Genomic DNA, 22055 nt, shown 5'->3' on the forward strand with positions numbered 1-22055 from the left:
ACCGGCTGCCCAAATTCAAGAGGGAGTTAAAACGGAGCGCTTTAGACAAACGATTCATTGCCGGCGATGTTATGGGTGCGACCGTTTTCTTAACATGGAATTTGCTTTAGCTGTATATAATGAGAAATCGCGCTATAATGCGGAGTTGGCTGAGCTGTTGAGAGGGCTGAGTCTCCCATCACTGCGCTGTTATCACCTCGCATGAGAGCCATTATTCCAAATAATAATAATAATAATAATAATAATAATAATAGTAGTAGTAATCTCAACGCTTTCATCTTTACACGACTCATCTACACGTCTGATTAATCTACACGTCTCACACGCGCTCTAAATGCGCCGGTAATTCTACTGGGACAGAGATTGCATTGCTTTTACCTCCTTATTGTCTATACGTGGAAAACGGCATTGATAATGAGGTAAGAGATCCTTTTGGCGTATTTGTTGACAACGTGTGGCGCAAATCAGAGCGACAGAGACGCTGACGTTAGAAACGTGAATGAAAAGACAGATGAGGTTTCAGCAGATCAGCTTTTAAATCCGTGTCTCATCTAACTGCAGATGTCTGTGTTGTCTAATGCACAGTGCCATGAGCAGTGAGGGCCTGTAAAATCTCCAGATCACCTGTCCTCCTGTTGTGATGACAGAAATCAGGGTGTTTTATGTCTATTCAATGCACAGAGATCAACGTTCTGTATTATGATCCATATTACAGTCATATGCATGAGACACCGTGTATACACGAGCCAATTCGATTTGATTATTAATGTTTGGAATTGTATAAACTGCAAATAAACATCCGCCCTTAATAAGCTCGTGTATAATAAAAATGACGTAATTGTAGTGACCGTCATAAGTCTTGATGACATCACAATGTGGATGAAGACAGCGCGCGCACGTTTTGGATGTTTTTTCCCCCCTTCTTCATACACGTCAGAATGCTGTGCAGAAATAGTTTAAAAATAAAACATGCCTTCTTTGTTGTGGTGATACAAGGTGAGGCAATTAAGGCGAAAATGTCTTTCCTTTTATATATAATTTTTGTAGTTCATTTCAATTTGGCTTTGAACAATAGACATTGTCACAAAACAGTTTCACAGAAATCTGGATGTAGATTGCATCCCTAACCAGCAACATGTTGGCCAAAATGCAGACCGTGGCAAGAAAATATTGAGAGAAAGAAATGTTGCGAGAAACCAAACCCGGTTTGGAATCCATCATCTTCTGGTTGACGTCAGATAGTGTGGAATTATATCAATCAAGAACCGTATGCTATGAAGACAAAGAGTACTGATTATGTTTGAAGGTTGTTCAGTTTATTTATGTGCACAGCAGATGTTTTAGGTACTGTTGTATCCAAGTGAAATTGTTCACCAAAGATTGTGTGAGTTTTGGACATAAATGGTTGTGGTAAGTGCAGTGTGAGTGAGCAGCAGTATTTCACACCGAAAGATGAGAATGAAACATTTAGGAAAGGTAGCTGTGGATCTTCAGCCTATTCCAGGAACAGTGGTCGGGAAGGTGAAAATATACCCTGTGTTTTACTGCAGACTATCTCCGATCACTTCACATGCACATTCATACATTTGTTTCTACCTAGTGGCCATTTAAAGTCAGATCCACCTGCAAGCATGTTTTGGGAGGAAATTGGAAAAAACTTACATGACGTTCACACATACACAGAAAGAAATCACTTCAGCTCAAGATCGAACTAGGAGCCCTTAGCTGTGAGGCATAAATATTATGAAACCTGAGTTTCAGAGATGGGAAACCTTTAATATGGCAGAAAAGAGTACAGTTTCTGTACTGCATGACAGGTTTTGTTCATTTTTCTGAGTGCAGCTAATTGTTCTTGTGATTTACATTTTGTTTATATTGCTTTCTTTATATCAGCATCTATTCTGTGTATGTTGTACATTTTTTCACACCATGAAAATAACTTGTATTTGACCAAAATTGCATTATCTTTAGGAAACTAGTTAACTGATTAATGTGCATTGTGGTGTACAGAACGCTGTATTAATGAACCTGGCGTCAACGGTTCATGCTTTTTCCGACAGCAAAGCATGTGAACACAACATGCTCTTAATTACCACTTCAGTAGTGGGAGGCAGAACAACAGCAATACTTTTTTAAATTATAATTATAATTTAAGCATATATGAAATATGCTGAACCATGGCAACTGACAGGAATGATTACAACCTTTTGGTCACCACTACAGAACCTTTATGACTATTATTAATGTATTGTAATTATTTACAAGAAAGCCTTAACCCTCGTAAGTTTGTTTTAAAGTTTCCTTTCTCTTCTTTATTGACTTTCTCTTGTAATTGTTGCCAAATGAAAGTTCTCAGATAACTCTCCATTCCAGCTGATGTCCTCTCTAGGAAGAAAACTCGACCGGTTGCCCAGAAAAATTTACACAAACCACAGCTCTCTTATATAAGCATATCTTCCTGATGTGGGTTATTTTTAGATTTAGTTTTAAAAGTTGTGCTCCATCATGGTAAAACGAATCTGCATTCTTTCCCCTGCCTAACATATGCACATAGTGGGAACATGAAAATGTTCAGAAGAGCTATTTTTGTAGACAGTCTGTGAGAGCGTTTGCTCGAGGTGATTCATGGAGGCCCTGTACATGTGTGTGTGTATGTGTGTATGTGTGTGTATGTGTGTATGTGTGTGTGTGTATGTGTGTGTGTGTGTGTGTGTGTGTGTGGTGATATTTTCAGATCAGTGAGTCTGCATGGCACAGGTGTAGGGAAGGCTCTCTTGAGGCAGAAACATCTTTGGAGGCTACAAAGCACGCCTCTAAAGTCTTACTTGTAAACATATGCAAAAATAATCACATTGCTGTCAATGGGCAGTTTTTTTTATGTTATTCTTAAACGTCCGTTACCATAACCATACATAGTTAAAAGTAAAGTAAATGAAAACCCCAATCAGTATTCATGACTGTTTAGGCAGATTTGCACTAAGTAAAACTTTCCCCTTAGAAACTGTAGCTAATTGGATATCCTTTCAGCTTTTTGGCTGTGTTGCCAAAAATATCTACTGTAAACTATTTTTCCTGTAAACACATCTACTTCCTGTTAGGATTGTCTTTGTTGTGTCCTCATTCGCTTAAATCCTCATAAGCATTTGAGCTCATGCAGCTTTGAGTTCATTTAGGTAGACGTGAAGTATCCAGCCGGCTTTTTATATACGGATAAAATGATTGGGATGGGAAGCATATAAGGTATAAGGATGGCTAGTGTTTGTTTCTATCCCAGTTACAGCGCTCACATGGTACAGTTCATATCACAACAATTCTATTTGCAAAGGCAGCACAGTGTTTTTATGATGTTTGTTTTTGTTTTTTGAACATTTATGGTATTTGGCAGACACACTTATCCGGAGTGACTTACATTTTTTATCTCGTTTTACACAAATGAACAATTGAGGATTAAGGGCCTTGCTCAGGGACCCAACAGTTCCAAGTTTTCTATATCTGAATAAATCAGAAGCACATTTACAGAAGTCAGTCTAGTAGAAACACCATTCTAGCAAGTGAGCGAATGTGACATTGACGAGATGTAATTTACGCACATTGTGCTTGATGTTGGATGTGTGTTTAGATGTGTCTGTTATGTGAGTTACAGTCCTTAGAAAGGCATTTTAGATTAAAAGATATGTGTAAAAATGAGTGTTACCATAAATACAACTTTTGTTTTTCATCTCGATCTCTTCCTTGATTCCAGGAATCTCTATTTGTGGACATTACTGTGTCTGTCTGTGTGTATGTGTGTGCACACGCTTACTTGCAGTAGTTAGAAGGATCATGTGGTTGTTGAACATAAGCAATATTCCAGACTCCTCCTCCACCCTTCATTCCTGTGGATAGAAATGATTGGCAGAAGGAGAAGGCTGCTGGTTTGTAGCTGTCACATGCTTATGTTCCTCTCCTTCTTTTTCTCCATTTACTTGATACTCTGTATTGCTCGTTTACTTGTACTTCTTTGCAGCACTGCTAAAACACGCACACACACACACACACACACACACACACACACACACACACACACACACACACACACACACACAGCAAGTGTGGTAACCAGGCATGCTGATTTGTCTCGCCAGCTGTTCTTCCAAAAGAACAAGCTGATTAGTTTTCTCACACTGAGCCATAACACATACACAACTCTCACGTTCTTCTGAGCTTTAAAGGCATGAACATGCAGTATTTTGAAGAGCATTTTCAGCAGTGGATAGAAGCCAAAGAGCAGCTGTCAAATAATAGCTTTCATTATTGCATGTGCCTCCCACATTTTTCCTGCTGCCTCATTATATGTGAAGAATGACATATATAGAACACAAATTGTACGGTATAAACACACATTTAATGAGGGTCTATGCAACTAGAAAAATAATGTTTTCAGACTTTCACAAGAGAAGAGCTGCTGGGCAGAAAAATAGAGACAGTTCACTTTGGAACCTTTTCAGGAAGTGTAAGTATGTTGTTGGAAAGTCCAGATTTGGGAAAGTTTCCATAAGCATCCATGCCAGCAGCAGCTGTGAGTCAAGGCTGTCTCTACCTCTTTCAGCGTTCCCCTTTAAAGGTACATTGGGCAGACTTTTCCCTTTAGTGCTTATGATGTGAATTATAAATAATCGGGAATTTTTTTTTTTTACTATACATTCACATCAGCATGTAAATGATTCCTTGGACCAATCCTATGACATGTCATAGTGTGACTCTTCTTCAGATTTACATTCACAAATTTCATGCTTACATTCAGTTACTTCCCATTTCATAAAATCCTTTTTTATATAAATAGAGTTTCATTGTATCCTGTCGCCTATTACGTCTTATTTTATGTATAAAGATCACAATTAATAAAAAAAAAAAAAAAAATTAACAGAGATTTATGTTGCCTCTGCTTGCTTTGCTAATCTGCCAACAAAGCTAGTATGATGCCTAACATAGAAATAAACTATTTTTCATACTAATAAGTACATTATTTAATTTCTGTTTTAACTGATTAACTAGTTTACATGGGATGAATACTTGCCAATGTGACTGTTGGGACAACCGTTTCAATTGACTCAATCTATTTCACAAGTTATGTTATAAAATTATATAAAAGAGTTATAAAAGTGAATATTCTGTTTTACATTTATACACACCTGGAACATATGTCAGTCATGCACCGTTGAGTGCTGTCTCATAACCATCTCATAATGTTAGTTATGACTGACAATGTACTGATACGGCAATTAAAAAAAACTTGTGAACTTTGTCTTTAGTAGCTGCTCTCAAGATTATGCTGAATCCAGATCCTCTTCTGGGAACACCAGGCACAAAGTGGCAGAATATTCCTGGTGGGAAAGTTTAAAAACACACAAAAACATTCAAACATAGAGGCAGCCAAACCAACTACCAGCACGTTTTGGGAGGAAACTGGAGAATCTAGGGAACGTGAGAACAATAGAAAAAAGAGGGCCATGAAACTCTGAAATGGCAACACTGCCAAGTATAACCAAGGGGTGCATTCATTTTTTTATTACAGTATGTTATATATAGGTTATGTAATATGTATTGGATAATATAATAATATATATATATGTCTGTAGCTCATTTCATAACTTAAAATCATCCAGATACAAACTTAAAATGAGGCAAAAACAATTCACATAAAATCAATTCCATAATTCTTCAGGAGAATCAGATTTTCTGTAATTTGCTGTAAACAACAACAAGATCCCAAAATGCACCATACAAGCTGTTATAATCATTTTACCGTGAGTACTATAACAGCTATTTGGTAGCGTATTTGTAATTATGTCATTGGTTATGTACCCAATATGACCAAAAGTTTGACACCTGACCTTCAGACCCATATGTGGTTCTTCTTCAAACACTGTCCACTGCATCACTGTGTCACTTTACTAAATTGCTGATGTAATCTTTTGAAACTTTTAGGAAGCAAATGAAATTCAAATTTATGCTAATTCTAGTCAGCTGCATAATCCAGTATGATGTGACAAAATAATAATTATGCAATTTACTGACAGCACAAGTGACTTGCTGTGGCTTCTGTTCTAAGCCATAATATTAACTTAACACATGCATTACCTGACCAGGAGAAATGTAATTAGGTGGTCAGCTAACTGCATTAGGCTTTGCCGTTAATCAGCATATTTTTCCTTCTTGTTTTATCATGTTCCCAAAATAATACCAATTTATGTGTCAGTGAGGTATATTGATTATGGCTTTTATTATGTTTTATTATTGCTTTCTCTGCACTTGTTTCTGGACAATTAGTGGATAGGTCAGCACAGATATCACTGTTCGTGCTCATTTATGTTGAACCAGCATTTCCCAGACTGACATCTCTGAACAAGACACATCAGTTGTAATGATACTTTACAAATTTCAAGGAAAAAGCAGGCAAGGAACAGAATGTTATCAAAACACTGGTGCTGTGACAGTCACTGACCTTGTGAAGATATGTTGAATCTTCTTACATTGACCAAAAGGCCAAAAGCATATCTACTTTTTTTCAGTATCCCTTCAGCTTGACTCTTATGACTGTTGGGGTAAAATGCTTTTTGCAAAACCTTAAACTGTATGTATGAGGATTTGTGAATGAGAGACTAGCAGCTGTTGTTCTTTCAACCCTCACTGGGGAAGCACATTGCCATGTGTCCATTTTTATCGTCACTATGGAACCGCTTCCTAGCTGCCCCCCTGCTCTCCTTACAGAGTTGCTTTAAAGCTGCGGCTGTTTTGGGGAGGATGGCTAATGTTCTCTAAGAGCAATTGTGTCTGTATCATTTCTCTGGGTCTGTACATGTGGAGATTATGGGATAATTGCTTATATCATGTGACTGGAGTGTGTGTTATTTGTGACTTAATGATGAGATCTGAGCCCAGGGCAAGAGTTGTTTATGAGCTGTGTTTGTGTGAGTACGAGTGAGTGTGTGTTTTGTACTCACATCTTGAGATGGAGCTGTTAAATTGTCCTTCTCATTATGTCATTATAATTCTCTGTGATTTTTTAGCATAGGCACATTGTAAGAATGTAAATTTTACAGTAAAAGACTAACAATTACGGTGCTGTAAAAATTTTAATCTGCAGCTGTGAGTTTTGTTTTTTCAGTTCAGGAAAACCAGCTTAATGCTGTAGCTATACTGTACTGTTGTTCAAAGTAGCATTAATTTGGTTATTTAATGTAAATGCAGTATATCTGAGAGTGTATTAAGTCACATCAGCCTATTGAACTACAAAGAAAACCTTCTGAAGTACATTTTCATCAGACACTTGCTAACTTAGCTTAAAAAATTTGCCTCTTCCTACACAAACATCACTCAGACTTTAAATAGCATTTAGCACATACAGTTTATCCTTAGTAACCTTAAACCTGGGATTCTCCAACTTTTTGTGCAATGTACAAAGTTCCACAAGTTCCCTCATCCAAATGTTTTTTATTAAAGTAATCCAGCAAATCAAATATTAGACTGTTTGTACAAATGTGTAATATTTTGGCTATTTATTGGAGCCAGTTGATATTGTTTATGCACCTACTTGTTTTTAAAGTTTTGTGTATCAGTTTGGATAAAAAAACATTTGAATTTAATTAAATAATTAATTCAGCTAATAGGTTAATTATTGAAACTCAGTGAAAAATTTGGTAATTGTGAGAAAAAAAATGAACAGGCTATTTGCTTCATGGTCTTCTGGGGTTCTGTCTTAGTTTAATATGAATCAGTTTAAGGGCATTGTTGAAATAGGGATCCCAGTGGTCTATGAAGTATTACCAAGTCGTCCATGATTATTTTTTCTCCATCATTAACAGAGTTATTATGTTTATCATCTAATTGTTAATCGAACTTATTATATTTGAATGTAGCTCATCCCATCACTTACAATCATCCAGCTTCAATCTTGAAATGAGCCATCCTAATATGAGGCAAAAACAGTTCCTATAAAATCAACCAATCTCATAATATTTCAGGAGAATCAGATTTCCTGTAATTTGCTGAATCCCAAAATGCACCATACAAGCTGTTATAAACATTTCACTTTGAGTACAATAGCAGCTGTTTGATAGCATATTTGTAAATATGTATTTGTTTTCATTAGCGTATTAGCATATTTCATCACTCTAGCACGACAATACCCCTGTGCACAAAGCAAGCTTCATTAAGACATGGTGTGCCAAAGTTGGAGTAGAAAAGCCCTGACCTCAGCCCCACTGAACACCTTTGGAATGAATTGAATTGCTGACTGCACTCCAGTCCTCCACATGAGATATCAGTGCCTGTTATCTCTAATTCTCTTGTGGCTGAATGAGCAAATCCTCACAGTCATGCTCCAAATCTAGTGGAAAGCCTTCCCAAAAGAGTGGGTGTTATTATAGCAGCAATGTTGGACTAAATGTGGAATGGGGGTGTGATGGACTGGTGTCTGACATATTTTAGTCCATATAGTGTAGATACAAACAGTTTTAAGATTCTTTTAGTTTTCACAAATTTACTTACGTTACAGGATTACTTTTAAATTCATTCTTGTTGTGATTAAATTTATTTAAAACTTTTGAATTCATATTTTTTTATCAAGCTGCAGATTCTACAGATTCTTACGAAATACATTTAATAAAAAAAAATTAATAAAATGAGCTGCAGAGACTTGGGAGTAGGAAAAAAGGCATTTCAAGCAGGCATTGTTGATTTTCTCTCTTGTGCTCTGTCTAATAGAATTATTTGGGCTGCATAATGGGTACATAGGTTGACGTAATCTGTTGAGATCTTTAGCACAGTTAGTTTCCTTTAGTCAGTATAAATACATATTAACTAGTTTAACATACATTATTGCATCATATTAGTTACCCCCTTTAGACTACTGAGTCAGCAAAAAATATGTGACTGGAGCTTTTGTGCTTATGTGACTTGCTTAGTGTGCTAACTAATAAATGTATTACTTTTGTAGGATTATGCACCCCTGAATTGTCAGCCTTACAGCACATTTAATTCAGCCTTTATATAAAATTGGTAATGCCACCTTTTATCATTTTTATGTTCAAAGACCTTTTAATCAAATTTACATTTACATAAAGGGCAAAGTGTGTGTTGTGAGGTATTGTATGAGGTAAGATAAGTTCAGACAGTTATTTTGTATACACTGATCAGCTATTACATGTAAAACTGTAGTACAAATTGCTGATCGATTAGAGATATTGACCTTGTCAATTGGAACTGGCAAATGTGCCTACAATGGGTATGTGAGCATCAGAACTGGATCATGGAACAATGGAAGAAGTTGTTTTTTTTTGTTTTTTGTTTTTTTTTTTTTACGGCCAAGTGTGAATGTTTTCCTTACCCGGGGAAGAGATGGCACTAGGATGCACTATGGTACGAAGGCGATAGGCAGTGGCACTGGAGGCAATGTGATGCTTTGGGCAATGTTCTGCTTCAAGAGTGTCCTCTTTTAGCAGGATAATGCTGCCTGCCAGACTGAATTCATGAGGAACATAAGTTTGAGGTTCTGACATGACCTCCAAATTTTCCATATATCAATGCATTCTATCATCTGCAGATGTGCTGCCAAAACAAGCATGTCGGTAAGGAGCTGCTGGTAAGGTCATGGTGCCAAATACCATGGCACAAGGAGCTGCTGGTAAGGTCATGGTGCCAGATACCATGGCACACCTTCAGAGGTCTTTTAGAGTCAATGCCATGGAGGGTTAAAGCTAATGTGGTGGCACAAGGGGAATCTACACAATATTAGGCATGTGGATTTAATGTTATGGTTGATTCATGAAGCCCTAAACTTGTCAGTGTTTTATAAACTACTTTCTCACTCAGTGTGGGGTTGGGTGTGTGATGAGGTAATCCCCCTCGGGGTAGGACACAGGACATGTAACGGTGAAAATCCCTCACAAGTGCAATCAACTCTCATGACATGTCAGCGCTATATAGTACAGCTATACTGTAGACCACTCAGTCATGTCTAAGTGCTTTACCCAGCACTTCTCCAGATCATTTCTCAGTACACATCACTGCTGACTTAGCAGTCATATTTATTGAGAAAATACAGCCTTATAGCTTCATACATACTGTATCTGCTATTCTGAATAGAGTGAGCAGATTATGTTGATATCTGATGAATCCACATTTTGTTGAGTTTCAATCCAGTTTGGAAAAAGATAGAAAGACTTTGCAGAAAGAAACACAAGTGCCTCCAAGGAACACAGAGCAGTGACACAGTTGCAGTTGGGAAATGGATGCTCAATTCCATTCTCTGCCCTATATTGAATAGTGCATTTCCATGTTTGCATTTTCACTGTGCTGATTTATTTAGATAGGTTTGAACCTTCTGTATGGCTTGAACCTTCTGTATGGACAGAATTATCTTCTTCCCAACTCATATTGCTTTCCATTGCTTGACTGAGAAAAAAAGAAGTGGTGTCTCAACCTAGATCCTAAGTGACAACTTAGATATGTTACTGTATATCTATGTTCCTTAGTAATACATGCCACTATGCCAATGTTGTTTACTGATGGATATCTGTGGAAATTTCTTGGATGTCCTTTTTGTGTGTGTGTGTGTGTGTGTGTTTTTTAAAAATGAAATCTTACAGTATGTCTAATTTATGCTGTTCCTGAAGAAAAGGCTGCTGAGGTTAATGTTCTTGTATATGTGCATCTCTTGGGAAGATAAAGGGTCCCATATTACCCAAGCAAGCAAACTCAAGACACGACTGCTACCAGAACAAACAGCCCATTTTGTAATATCATTTAGAAAGACATATTGTGAAAGTGACATATGAAAAATGGTTTAATAGCAATAATCTGGGTATTATATTATGTAAAGAGCTATTAAAAAATTGTTAGGTATATGTACAAAAACCAAGTAGTGAAAATATCAATTTTATTGTAACAAATTTATTCAATAATAAGCAATATATTTACTGTTGTCAATGCCTAGGTATATAACGATTTTGAACGTTGCTTGTTCATTGTTACAGAACAAAATGTATCTGAAGTATTATAGTAAATACATTGTTGGTGAAATTGTACATTCCACAGCATTGCCAATGGCAGTTAATACAATAGTGTACACTTTGCCAAATCCAGAATTATAAAACAAGGCTAATCTTTTCCACAAAATGATAACCATGTTAACTGCAAAGAAGCAGCACAAAGGTCAGCAGCGCTGCTGTTCGGCATTGTATTACTAGCATTATTGATGTCACGTAAGTATTGATAAGGATTGATATGAGAGACTAGTCAACAATAAATAATAATTAGTGCTGCTGTGTGACATGAGAGAACATGTAGGCCTAGCTACAGTAGAACAGCGATGATGCAACTGCAAAGTACCATTAGCCTTGTACTAAATGTTCTAATGGTACAATGGTAGGATATCTATTTTTGGATGATTATGTCAAGCAAATTGCATTTCAATCAATCAAATACAATAGCCAAGTTTCAAGCAGGAGCAAAGTAAGCTCGGTGTCTGTCCATCCCTGCTGAACCAGTCATTTACATTTTAAGCACTCATATATTACATCACGTTTTGCAAGGTTATATTATATATGAGGTGGATGATTCAAGGGCATGCAGTTCTTTTGGGTTTTAACAAGATCTAGCCTGCCATCCAAACAGCGCCACACCTCTCTTTTGGATTATTACAGCTCTGTAAGCTTATGATATAAGTAGATTGGTGTAAAGCATGAGTACATCTAATGAGGTGGTTATGAGAGACCTCATAGATTGGTGATATGCCCCTGAGTGCTGACTGTAGATTATCAGAGCGACTCACAGCACCCCAAGGACATCATGTTATGGATCATTTCTGATTCCTGTTTCAGTAGTCATATTCCTTCATTTTTAACAAAACAAAATAAAATAACTACAGAGTAGCTCACTCCAATTCAGCATAAAAAATTTAAAATAAATATAATTTGTTCATTTAAATATAATAATAATGATAGTATTTAGTTTTTAATTATTAAAAAAAAACATTGTTTAAAGAAGACAGATTTGAATCACACCATTGAATTTGAATATTATCATTCATTAATTATTAAAGTATTAACCATTTGTTGGCTTCATTAGAAACCCAAACAAATTAGGTGTTTCATGGCTGTATAATATAGATGAATTACTATAATAATCATTTCAACTATTATGTCATTTCAACTTCAGAAGAGCGTATAAAGATCCTTATATGTATTATAGCTTATGATACTTTTAGTTTATCAATACATTAACTAAATAATAAATGAACTACACACATACACACTCATATTCAGTATACAACTATGTTTACAGCACCACCAACACTGGATATTGCTTGCTTGCAACACAAGCTTGCACACTATGCACTTTATGTAGCTAGGCTAACATAGTTCTATGTTGTTTTTTGTAGCTCTGTGTTGTCTATATGTAGCACCATTGTCCTGGAGGAATGTTGTTTTATTGCACTATGTACTGTCTCAAATATATATGGTTAAAATGACAATAAAAAATTTATTGACTTGACTTAAATCAGTGTGATAATAGTTAGCCACCTACAAAGCCGTCTTTCAGTAGTAGTAGTAGCAGTTGTGTAACATATACCCTTATGGATCATATTAGAATAGGTTTTAAATTTTTTTGTGTGTGTATATGTGTGTTTGTGTGGTTCACTTGGTAGAAGGCTGCATTATTTAAAGTAGGAACTGGAAAGAGTTAATTATCTTTCAGGAAACTCAATCCATCTTCTCACCAAGTTCTGTGTTCCTCCCTGACAGAAGACTAGAGATTTAGCTTCCCTCCCCAGATAATTGCTGGCCTACAAGCTAAAAAATCACTCACATTCCCTCATATAACCCTGCCATAAACCTCCTGATTCCCTGCTGCCTAATAACAGGGAACTTATACATTGTGCCTTTGTTTCCTTTCTTTTTTCTTTTTCTTTTCTTAGTTAATCATTTCTCATTCATTTTTCGGCTTTTATTAAAATCTATAATGTCCCATGAAGATAAGCCTTTATTTACTTTATTAGTAAGAACTACATTCCTTTGGGATTTATTTGAATAAATAATTGATGTAAAGTGGATATTGTGGTGAATGTTTGCATTCCTCCTTAATGCAGTTCACAGGAAGTGATGACCTGAGAATTTGACCTCCTTCATTCTATTACTGTAACTAACAATTTAGGTTGTCTAACAATACAGTGTGTGCAAAAGACAGAATAATTTGAAAAGGAAGGATTTTCATGTGCTGATTTATTGTGGAATTATATTTTTAAAAAGATTTGAACCGAAAAATAGTGCAGAGTATTGAAAGATATTTACATTTTCATTTTTCAAGATTCTTCAAAATAAAGTTTAATTTTTTTAAATCAGATTTTAAATGTGGTATCAGTTTTTATTTCTAAATTTACCTTTCTTTCTTTATCTTTCTTTTTTCTTTTAATTGTTTGTCTTTCACTGTACTTGATATATAACACATTACAATACATTTTATTAGGATGTGTTAATTTGGATAGTAAGCTATTTTAAACACAAAACACTCTCCTAAGCCTATAATGCATATATTGCCCCGATATTTATATATTCCAGGTACAGACCTGCCCATTTACAGACAGAAACAGATAGAAACAACAGCTCTCTTCTTGGCATTACCTAGCAATGCTGACTTAACCACCAGCAGCTATTACATCACTAACACAAACCAACCATTTCAGTTTAGTATCAGATTGTCATCTACTACTGCAGAGACATTTAAACAGAAACCCTAGCTATAAGAACAGAATAAGAGCATGACAAGATAACTGTATACAGGGCAGACTACACCCTACACATAAACAGCAAAGAGCACTCAGTTATTACAGATATGACTGGAAGGCCTGCTTGCAGAGAGTCATGTGGATCTGTAAGACGTGAAAGCATTAATGCAGTGCTACAGGGCTTCATGAGATACAGATTTGTGCTTCTGTAATCACAAAGCTTTCTTTCTGCTGCTCATCCATCACACACTTTTAACCTCCTGGTGTACTTCAGCTCTGTGTGCTTTTCAGGCGATAAAAACATCCTCATTAGTACTAAATAACAAAAAAGGTCAAATAATAAATTGGAATTAGATAAAGATCCCCCTGCTTGAAAAATTATTGGCACCGCTACATTTAGTACTTTGTGCACCTTCCCTTTGCCTTAACAATGAGTCTGCGATAATGATCAACGAGGCTAGAGAGCAATGTATTAGGGAACAATAGAGTTTTCTAAGTTTTCGAAGTTATCTAAACATAGCTATTACTAGACATGTTAATAGTTAGCAGAGATTACTGCCGATGGTCAGTTTATACATTGAGGAACTTTGCTTCAATTATTAAGCTGAAGAAGCAAGAGGAAGCTGGAAAATTGGCAATAGCAACGTGTGTCTAAAATGGGCAACATTTCTGGGAGCTATGAACTGTCAGATCTGTGATGACCGATGTATGTTCCTATATATATATAGGAAGAGATACTGTATTTTATTGCTGAGTTAAAACTCAGAACGTACACTATGAATAGATAGATGTCGCTGTAATTTGAGCAGGCTAAAGAATATCGGCAAGAGGAACTGAAAGTGTTGAAGGAAAGGTGATGTTTTGGTTACAAAACAAGGGACCAGGATTCAGTCACATCAAATGTACTAAAAGATTCACACTTGGTCACAATTGTGTAAGACCATATGCAGCAAATCAGCTTAATTTAGAACATATTATTTGAAACTTTGCACAGAGGTGTAGTGGGTAGGTTTGCTGCATCACTTCCTGGTTCTATCCTGAGTTTTGTGTGTTTCTACCATATTAGTTTAAGTTTACTACACTTTACAAAATCATACTGGAGTTACTAATTTAAACTGGCCCAGGTATAAATGAGTATGTGAATGTGTCTAAGTATAGTGTATTCCCACCTCTTTCCTACTGTTCCCAGATTTGTCTCCAGGACTACTACAACCCTTATATTAGTAACTGAAGATGAATAAACAAAAAAATGAATATCATTCAAAAATCATGCTTCATGCTATTTAATCTCATATCTTTTTAAATCTCATATACTCCTTGCATTTTCTGTGCATTTCCATATACTTCCTGTTACTATACTGGGGTACTCCTTTCGCAAACGTCCAGCTTCTTTTCACCCATTAAACTCTCAGAGATTATTGTTCTTGTTATTTCCAGAGCAGTAAAACTTATACATTAATATCATGTCAATTAACTGGTAAGTCTTATATGTTTCTTACATTTTAACAACTGCAAATGTGTTGGATGTCCGTATAGGTTTTTTTGAACAAGGTTCTGGTACACAGCACATCCTATTATTAACTGGACATATGAATGTATTTTATTATTTATTGGACACATGAAACAACGTTGCTGGAGTCACTTTAAAGGCCGCTGAATGAGATGGGTGTGGTAGTGGTGGGATTGTGATGGGAAAGGCAGGGTGGCAATTTGCCATGCTTAACTTAGAACATAACACAAACCAGCTCCAGATAATGAGAACTGCTTTCATCTTTATCCTCTTATTGGACAGCTAAAAATATTCAGACTTCAAACGTAATGTAAATTATGGTTATAAATGTGGAAATACTGCTATACTGAATGTAGTATATATTTACTTGTTGTGGATGCCTTTTAAAATTAAGGTTAGGTCTCATGTTGTGTTCTGATGACTCAGTTATTGTTGACAGTATAAATAGTCATGTTAGGAAATCTTGGCCTGTTGTGTAAGACGATTATACAAAGCTGGAAAGACTTTTTAATATTTCTAACATTCAAAAGCATTAATTCTATTCAATGTTTTTGAATTCACTTTCTTTTTCCTACTATTAAATTATTCCCTAGAGATTCCCTTAGATTCTCTAAAGGCTGTGTTTTAATCGAAGACCTCAGCAATTTAGCTTTACTTCCTCAAAAAATCTGATGGTAGAAATGAAGTCCTGAAGACCACACTGAAGTGAAAACTCATTCAGCAGGCTTTTTTCAATACGTTTTGTCGTCATGTGTTAAACACTTAATTTCCTGTTCTTTGGTTGAATTGAGTGCCTTGTCAACATATGGACAAAAGTGGGCTATTTAAAGCATCTGAGAAAATCTTGGCTTTAATTTAACCGTGACTGCTTATCAGCTCATCAACACAGCTGCTGCAGTGATCGTTTGTTTCAAGGTTTTGCCTCTTTTACGTCCTACTGTATAATTAGCACCGATAACACCACTTGCACACCACTTGATCAGTGTCATTCAGTGGTGTATTTACATTACCATTACACTGCCTAAGTAGAGGTGGGAGAGATGGCTTTTCATTCATTCATGGCTTGTATGCTTGTATACAGTATGTTACGTGGGGTAACAACGCCTCCCTTAGAGTGACTGTATAAAATAAAAACAAATATCAGGGACCCTGTCCATGACTTTTGAAAAGCACTGAGCAAACACTGTTTAATGCTATAGCTAAGATGTATCACTATGCTCTTTAACATCGCATACTCACTCACTCACTCACTCATTTTCTACCGCTTATCTGAACTACCTCGGGTCACGGGGAGCCTGTGCCTATCTCAGGCGTCATCAGGCATCAAGGCAGGATACACCCTGGACGGAGCCATCGCAGGGCACACACACACTCTCATTCACTCACACACTACGGACAATTTTCCAGAGATGCCAGTCAACCTACCATGCATGTCTTTGGACTGGGGGAGGAAACCCGGAGTACCCGGAGGAAACCCCCGAGGCACGGGGAGAACATGCAAACTCCACACACACAAGGCGGAGGCGGGAATCGAACCCCCAACCCTGGAGGTGTGAGGCGAACGTGCTAACCACTAAGCCACCGTGCCCCCCAACATCGCATACTATAAAATAAATCTACAGCAATTCATAATATGAAAAGGGGGAATCCTGTTCAGTAATTACATAATTATCTGTTAATCTTTTAACTTTCCTCTAACTTTCACCAGCGAACAGAGCATTTGCCAGGCCCGGGCTTCTGTAATGATCTACGATGACACCAGCAAGAAGTGGGTGCCCATCAAGCCAGGCCAGCAGGGCTTCAGTCGCATCAACATCTACCACAACACTGCTAACAACACTTTCCGAGTGGTCGGAGTCAAACTACAGGACCAGCAGGTGAGTGAAGGTGCCAGTATAAAAAGGAAATAAGATTAATTCTTTTTTATTAATTTATTTTAACACAAAGATTATCATACTATACACTTTGGATCTTTCAGTAACCATACAAATTGAGTTAAACTGTAAACCCAGTGGTGTAAGTATTTGGCAAAGTAGGTAATTTATAAATAAATAACTAGACCACTGGGCAAGCGAAAATTATAAATAAATAACTAGACCACCGGGCAATGTGCTTGGAAACTTGCTTGGAAAGACTGGGAAGCTAACATAATTGAACACAAACTAACAGAATTTGACTTTATTATTCATTATTTATAACTATTATATTCAAAAAACAAAACAATTAAATAAACTCGGTTTGGCAGCACAAAGTAAATTACCACAGGAATCACAGGTGAACCCTAAATGTATGTGTTTATGTGCATTTATGTGTGCTTAGTAGTTCAATACTTTTATACTCTATCTGAATCAGAATTGTTGAAGCACCCACAGCAGATAGCATCACATATATTTTATTTTCTGACTTCTTTCTTATCATTACCAAAGCAATATAGGATCGTTCTTTGGATTCTGCAGACTGGGCGGTTTTTGTGGATGATTTGAATACATAAAAATATACATATTTTTGTCCTGTCTGTGATAGATATCTGGATTCAGGCTATAAATGAACACAGGATGTGTGAGTTTGAGTTAGTGGGAGTGGAGACAGATTCAACAAAGTGTGTTATACAAAGAGCAAGCAGACAAACGCAAAACGTGATACAAACATAATCTAAAAACAGAGAATACAACAAACAGGCAATAAATGAAAAAAAGTTAAGGACCTGCACACTGATTACTTCACTTCAACACACTGAACTTCACAAGGGTTTAAAAACACAAAATATTAAAAGTGCAGACTAGAAACAAGTGAGGTGACTAAAGGGGGACACCCCAATGGCAACCAGTGACAGGACATGAGTGGAGACAAGACATCAATTAAAACAAAACATATTAACAACAAAACACTTAACATCAAGTAATTGAATGCAGTAGTGCTGCGGGATGTATATATGAGGGGAAAATATGTGGCATTTTACTCAGTTGCTTGTAGTAAATAATGGTTTCAGCAAAACAAAGTATTGCTACAGATGGAAATTTATGTACCAGTCAATTAGTGGACTGGAGGTAATTGTCGTATAATGGTGATAAAACAAATATTGTACTGTTTAGTTTCTATGAATGTAGACACTGTAATAAATGATTGTACATTTAAAATAAACTCTTCCAAAAGTACATACATCTTATGTAGTTTCATTATAGTTGCATGAATAGTATAAGTATTGTACAGTATCTGAAACGGAAACTATTAGTAGAGTAAGGACTTGTACCTGTAGACTGACCTCACCACCTCTGTTTTTGACAGGTTGTGATAAACTACTCTATAGTGAAGGGGCTGAAATATAACCAGGCCACTCCGACGTTCCATCAGTGGCGTGATGCCAGACAAGTTTATGGACTCAACTTTGCCAGCAAGGAGGAGGCCACCACTTTCTCCACTGCCATGCTTTTTGCCCTCAATGTGCTTAGCTCACAAGATGCAGGTAGGTTCAGTTTTAATTCAACTGCCAGATATTCTCACAAATTATGTAAATATGTAAAACAACACACAATAGGTTCACTTTTGTAAAGCTTGTGGTTGTTTCTTGCTTTATCTGATCTTTTATAGGTTACACAGTGATTTTATGCAGTGAATCCAGGTGGCATGTGAGAATTAAAATAATTTATCAAAGTGGTATATAACAGTATAATATGTTATTATTGTTTTTACATACACACATACACACACACACACACACACACACACACTCAAATTCAAACCTTTGAATAGGTTGATTATGAGAAAAAGAAATCTGCACTCAGGCTGTTTCAGTTCAAAGCTGCTGTTTACTCTAGATGCTGTTGTGATGCAGAAGTCTAGAATGTTAATTTTTTCCTTTACATGTAGTCACTTACTTAAGAACAGCACATGAGCTGCTTAGGTTTCAGGTTGCTGCTACTTAAAGCATATGTGGTGGGGGGGTTAAGTAACATGGTCTTCCCATTGGTGCCTAGCTTGGCTAAAATATCCTTGGAGCCAAGTTGTCGCCAGAACCGATCTTACATGTTCTCATGCTTTTTTTGGGGGGGGGGACTGGAGATGAGTTTGCTAGAAGCACCTTACCGTGCAAAGTACAGAGAAGGTTAGATCACATGGGTCCATAGTATAATGTTCTAACCTCTTGAAACCAGGTTTAGTATATTGTTAATTTTGATTTCCTACAGAAGAAGTATTAGACGTGGCACCATGCTAGGACCGCATTTATCGCCTGAGCCAGTGCGACGGGTGAGCTCTGCTGTTATAAAGCTCAGCAGTAAGTATTACTGAAGGCTGAAGAGTGTATTAGATGATAGTGTTGCTTAGTTGATGAGAGTGAAGACGATCTACTGTGGGATGTTGCCAGTATAATGCTGTGAAGTGCTGTTGTGGTGTCCTCAGAGGAGGTTCTGAAAGGAGTCTGGCTTGGTGCCTGTCATGAGCGTGGACGTGTTTGTTGTGACTATTTCTGAATAGAAAGGATCATTCAGTATTTCAAACCCACGTGATGTCAACACAAATGATGACAAGTGGCTTTGAATATGAAACATTCTTATGGATGGGTTTTAGCAGAAAACTGTACCCTGAACTACACTGAATATAATTATATTGAAATATTTAGGATCAGATGCTGTTTTGTCGATTGTTTAATAGGAAAAAAGTTAAATGTCAACGAAACAGGTTTCACTGTGAGGTCAGAAAACAGACAAAATATACAAAAGACCAACATTTCGTTTTCGAGCAACCTTCAATATCATATTAATAAGAAATAAAACAAAGAACTAGTGGACACCACATACCTCAGACCCCAGAATTCAGTTGCACAGATGCCAGAGACGCAGCCATTTAGAGAGATGACAAGCATTACATATGCAGTATTAGCAAGACAACTGAAGATTTGTTTGAGTATAGATGAGGAGATAAGAGAGCTGGACTAAAGATTAAAGCACTAAATTAAAGCTAGATTACTTTTACACTTTTTGTTCTGTCAATTTGGCACTTTATAATTCCAGCAATTTATTATTTAGTAGTGTATTTAGTGTATTTATTCTTTAAAGAAGAAATAAAGAAGCCAATTACCTTTAATCTGTAACTAACCTTGCATCCATAGTTAGAGAAGTACAATTGATAAGACAAGATAAGATAAGATAAGATAAGATAAGATAAGATAAGATAAGATAAGATAAGATAAGATAAGGGATAGCAGCTAAAGAAAAAGAAGATGAATTGAAATTATGAGATATTTTAGAGATATTTACAAAAAAACTGGTAGGCTATCCAACTATATAAAGAATACACAAATTATGCAAAGAATATATGTATACAAAATATTACAATATATATATACAAAAAAGATAATAATAATAATAATAATAATAATAATAATAATAATAACAACAACAATAATAATAATAATAAGAAGAAGAAGAAATTGTAAAAATAAATAATTATAAAAAAATAATGAAACCTAAACATCACTGCTTTGATCGCCAAAGTGCAAAGTCATGTAAAGTAGAAAAGAAATAAAGAGAAAAAACTGACAAAAAAAAGATAATAAAGATAAGGAAAACTTAAAAATGAGCAGGAGCTGCTGGACAGGCAGCCACTCACGTGACGTCATCTTGCAATCAACAATTACTAATTCATTAAGAATTAATAATAAATATAGAAATAAAATAATGAATGATTATGCTTATCTTCCAGAAATCAAGCTCAGTTCTGAAGAGTTTTTCTAAGGAAGGAATCTTAGTGATTTGATGATGACTCAGCATTTGTATTAGCAGCTCCTGAACAGGATGCAGACTAGTGTTGTTTTAGAGCTACCTCGGCAAATATTAAAATCACATCTGAGGTTCATCACAAGTGCAGCCCAAGTCTCTGCTTCTCTTTAGTCTGCACAAAAACAAACCTTCCCATCTTAGCAGTTTTCCAGCACAGTGCTTGCTGACGCAATGAAAACGTAAACATGTTTTCATGAAATGCCACAAAACCCAGAATGAGGAGGAATATTTTGCCTGGAATAATTTCTTTCTTTCTTTCTTTCTTTCTTTCTTTCTTTCTTTCTTTCTTTCTTTCTTTCTTTCTTTCCTTCTTTCTTTCTTTCACTCCTGTTGTTCCACATGTTGTTCTTCTTTTTAAGGATTTCACTTTTCAAAAAATATCACTTGCAGCTTTATTTTGATTCTTCCATTTGAAAATGCAAAAGTGGGAAGTGAAAACTCCGACTCATCAGTGACTGAGGTGAAAAAAAAGCTTATTTTGTCATTCAGTGGCTTTCTGACCTGAACTCTTTAACTCAGGGGAACATTACCTGAATAAATATATTTCTGTAAAATTGCTTTTAACAATGTTCATAGTTAAAAGCACTATATAAATAAAACTGTAATAATTTATAAAATTAAAATTTTAAAAGTTTGAGATGTGGATTTTGCTGAAACATGGCAACCCTGAATAATGCTGACAGGAACACTCTTTCTGTCTAAAACACAGTTGAACAAGGAATATGTGACAGAAAGATATTCTTGTTCAAAATTCTTTGTTCAAAAGCCCAGGTATAGAAACGTTTCATACATCAGAAGTAATTCAGCAGGTTATAACAGATTTTTACACAGAGTTATGAAACACTTGCGCTGTTGATATAATGAACGTTATGGCTCGATGCTAAGTAACAGACATCCAATCAGAAAGCGACCAGCATCTCTGTGCCTATTATCACATGTTTTGTGCAGTCATAGAAGCCCTGCAATGTTCACAGTTATGCTCAAAAAAGTCTGTTCAGGATAA

At 36.1% G+C, this 22055-nt stretch overlaps 1 protein-coding gene across 6 annotated transcripts in view; it reads left to right on the forward strand.

Moving 5' to 3' along the window:
* evla (Enah/Vasp-like a) overlaps positions 1–22055 on the forward strand; it is a 37624-nt gene continuing 15569 nt past the window's right edge. For 2 of the 6 annotated variants that reach the window (XM_060880098.1, XM_060880099.1), the window contains exons 1-3: positions 1–419; positions 16984–17152; positions 18561–18738. In XM_060880098.1, the coding sequence (XP_060736081.1) occupies positions 415–419; positions 16984–17152; positions 18561–18738 (352 nt within the window). In that variant the 5' untranslated portion in view covers positions 1–414. The remainder of the gene's footprint in view (positions 420–16983; positions 17153–18560; positions 18739–22055) is intronic. The other 4 variants (XM_060880102.1, XM_060880101.1, XM_060880104.1 and 1 more) reach the window with 3 other exon arrangements.

Source organism: Tachysurus vachellii, chromosome 10 (assembly GCF_030014155.1).
Source record: "Tachysurus vachellii isolate PV-2020 chromosome 10, HZAU_Pvac_v1, whole genome shotgun sequence".
In the NCBI taxonomy this organism is placed as follows: domain Eukaryota; kingdom Metazoa; phylum Chordata; class Actinopteri; order Siluriformes; family Bagridae; genus Tachysurus; species Tachysurus vachellii.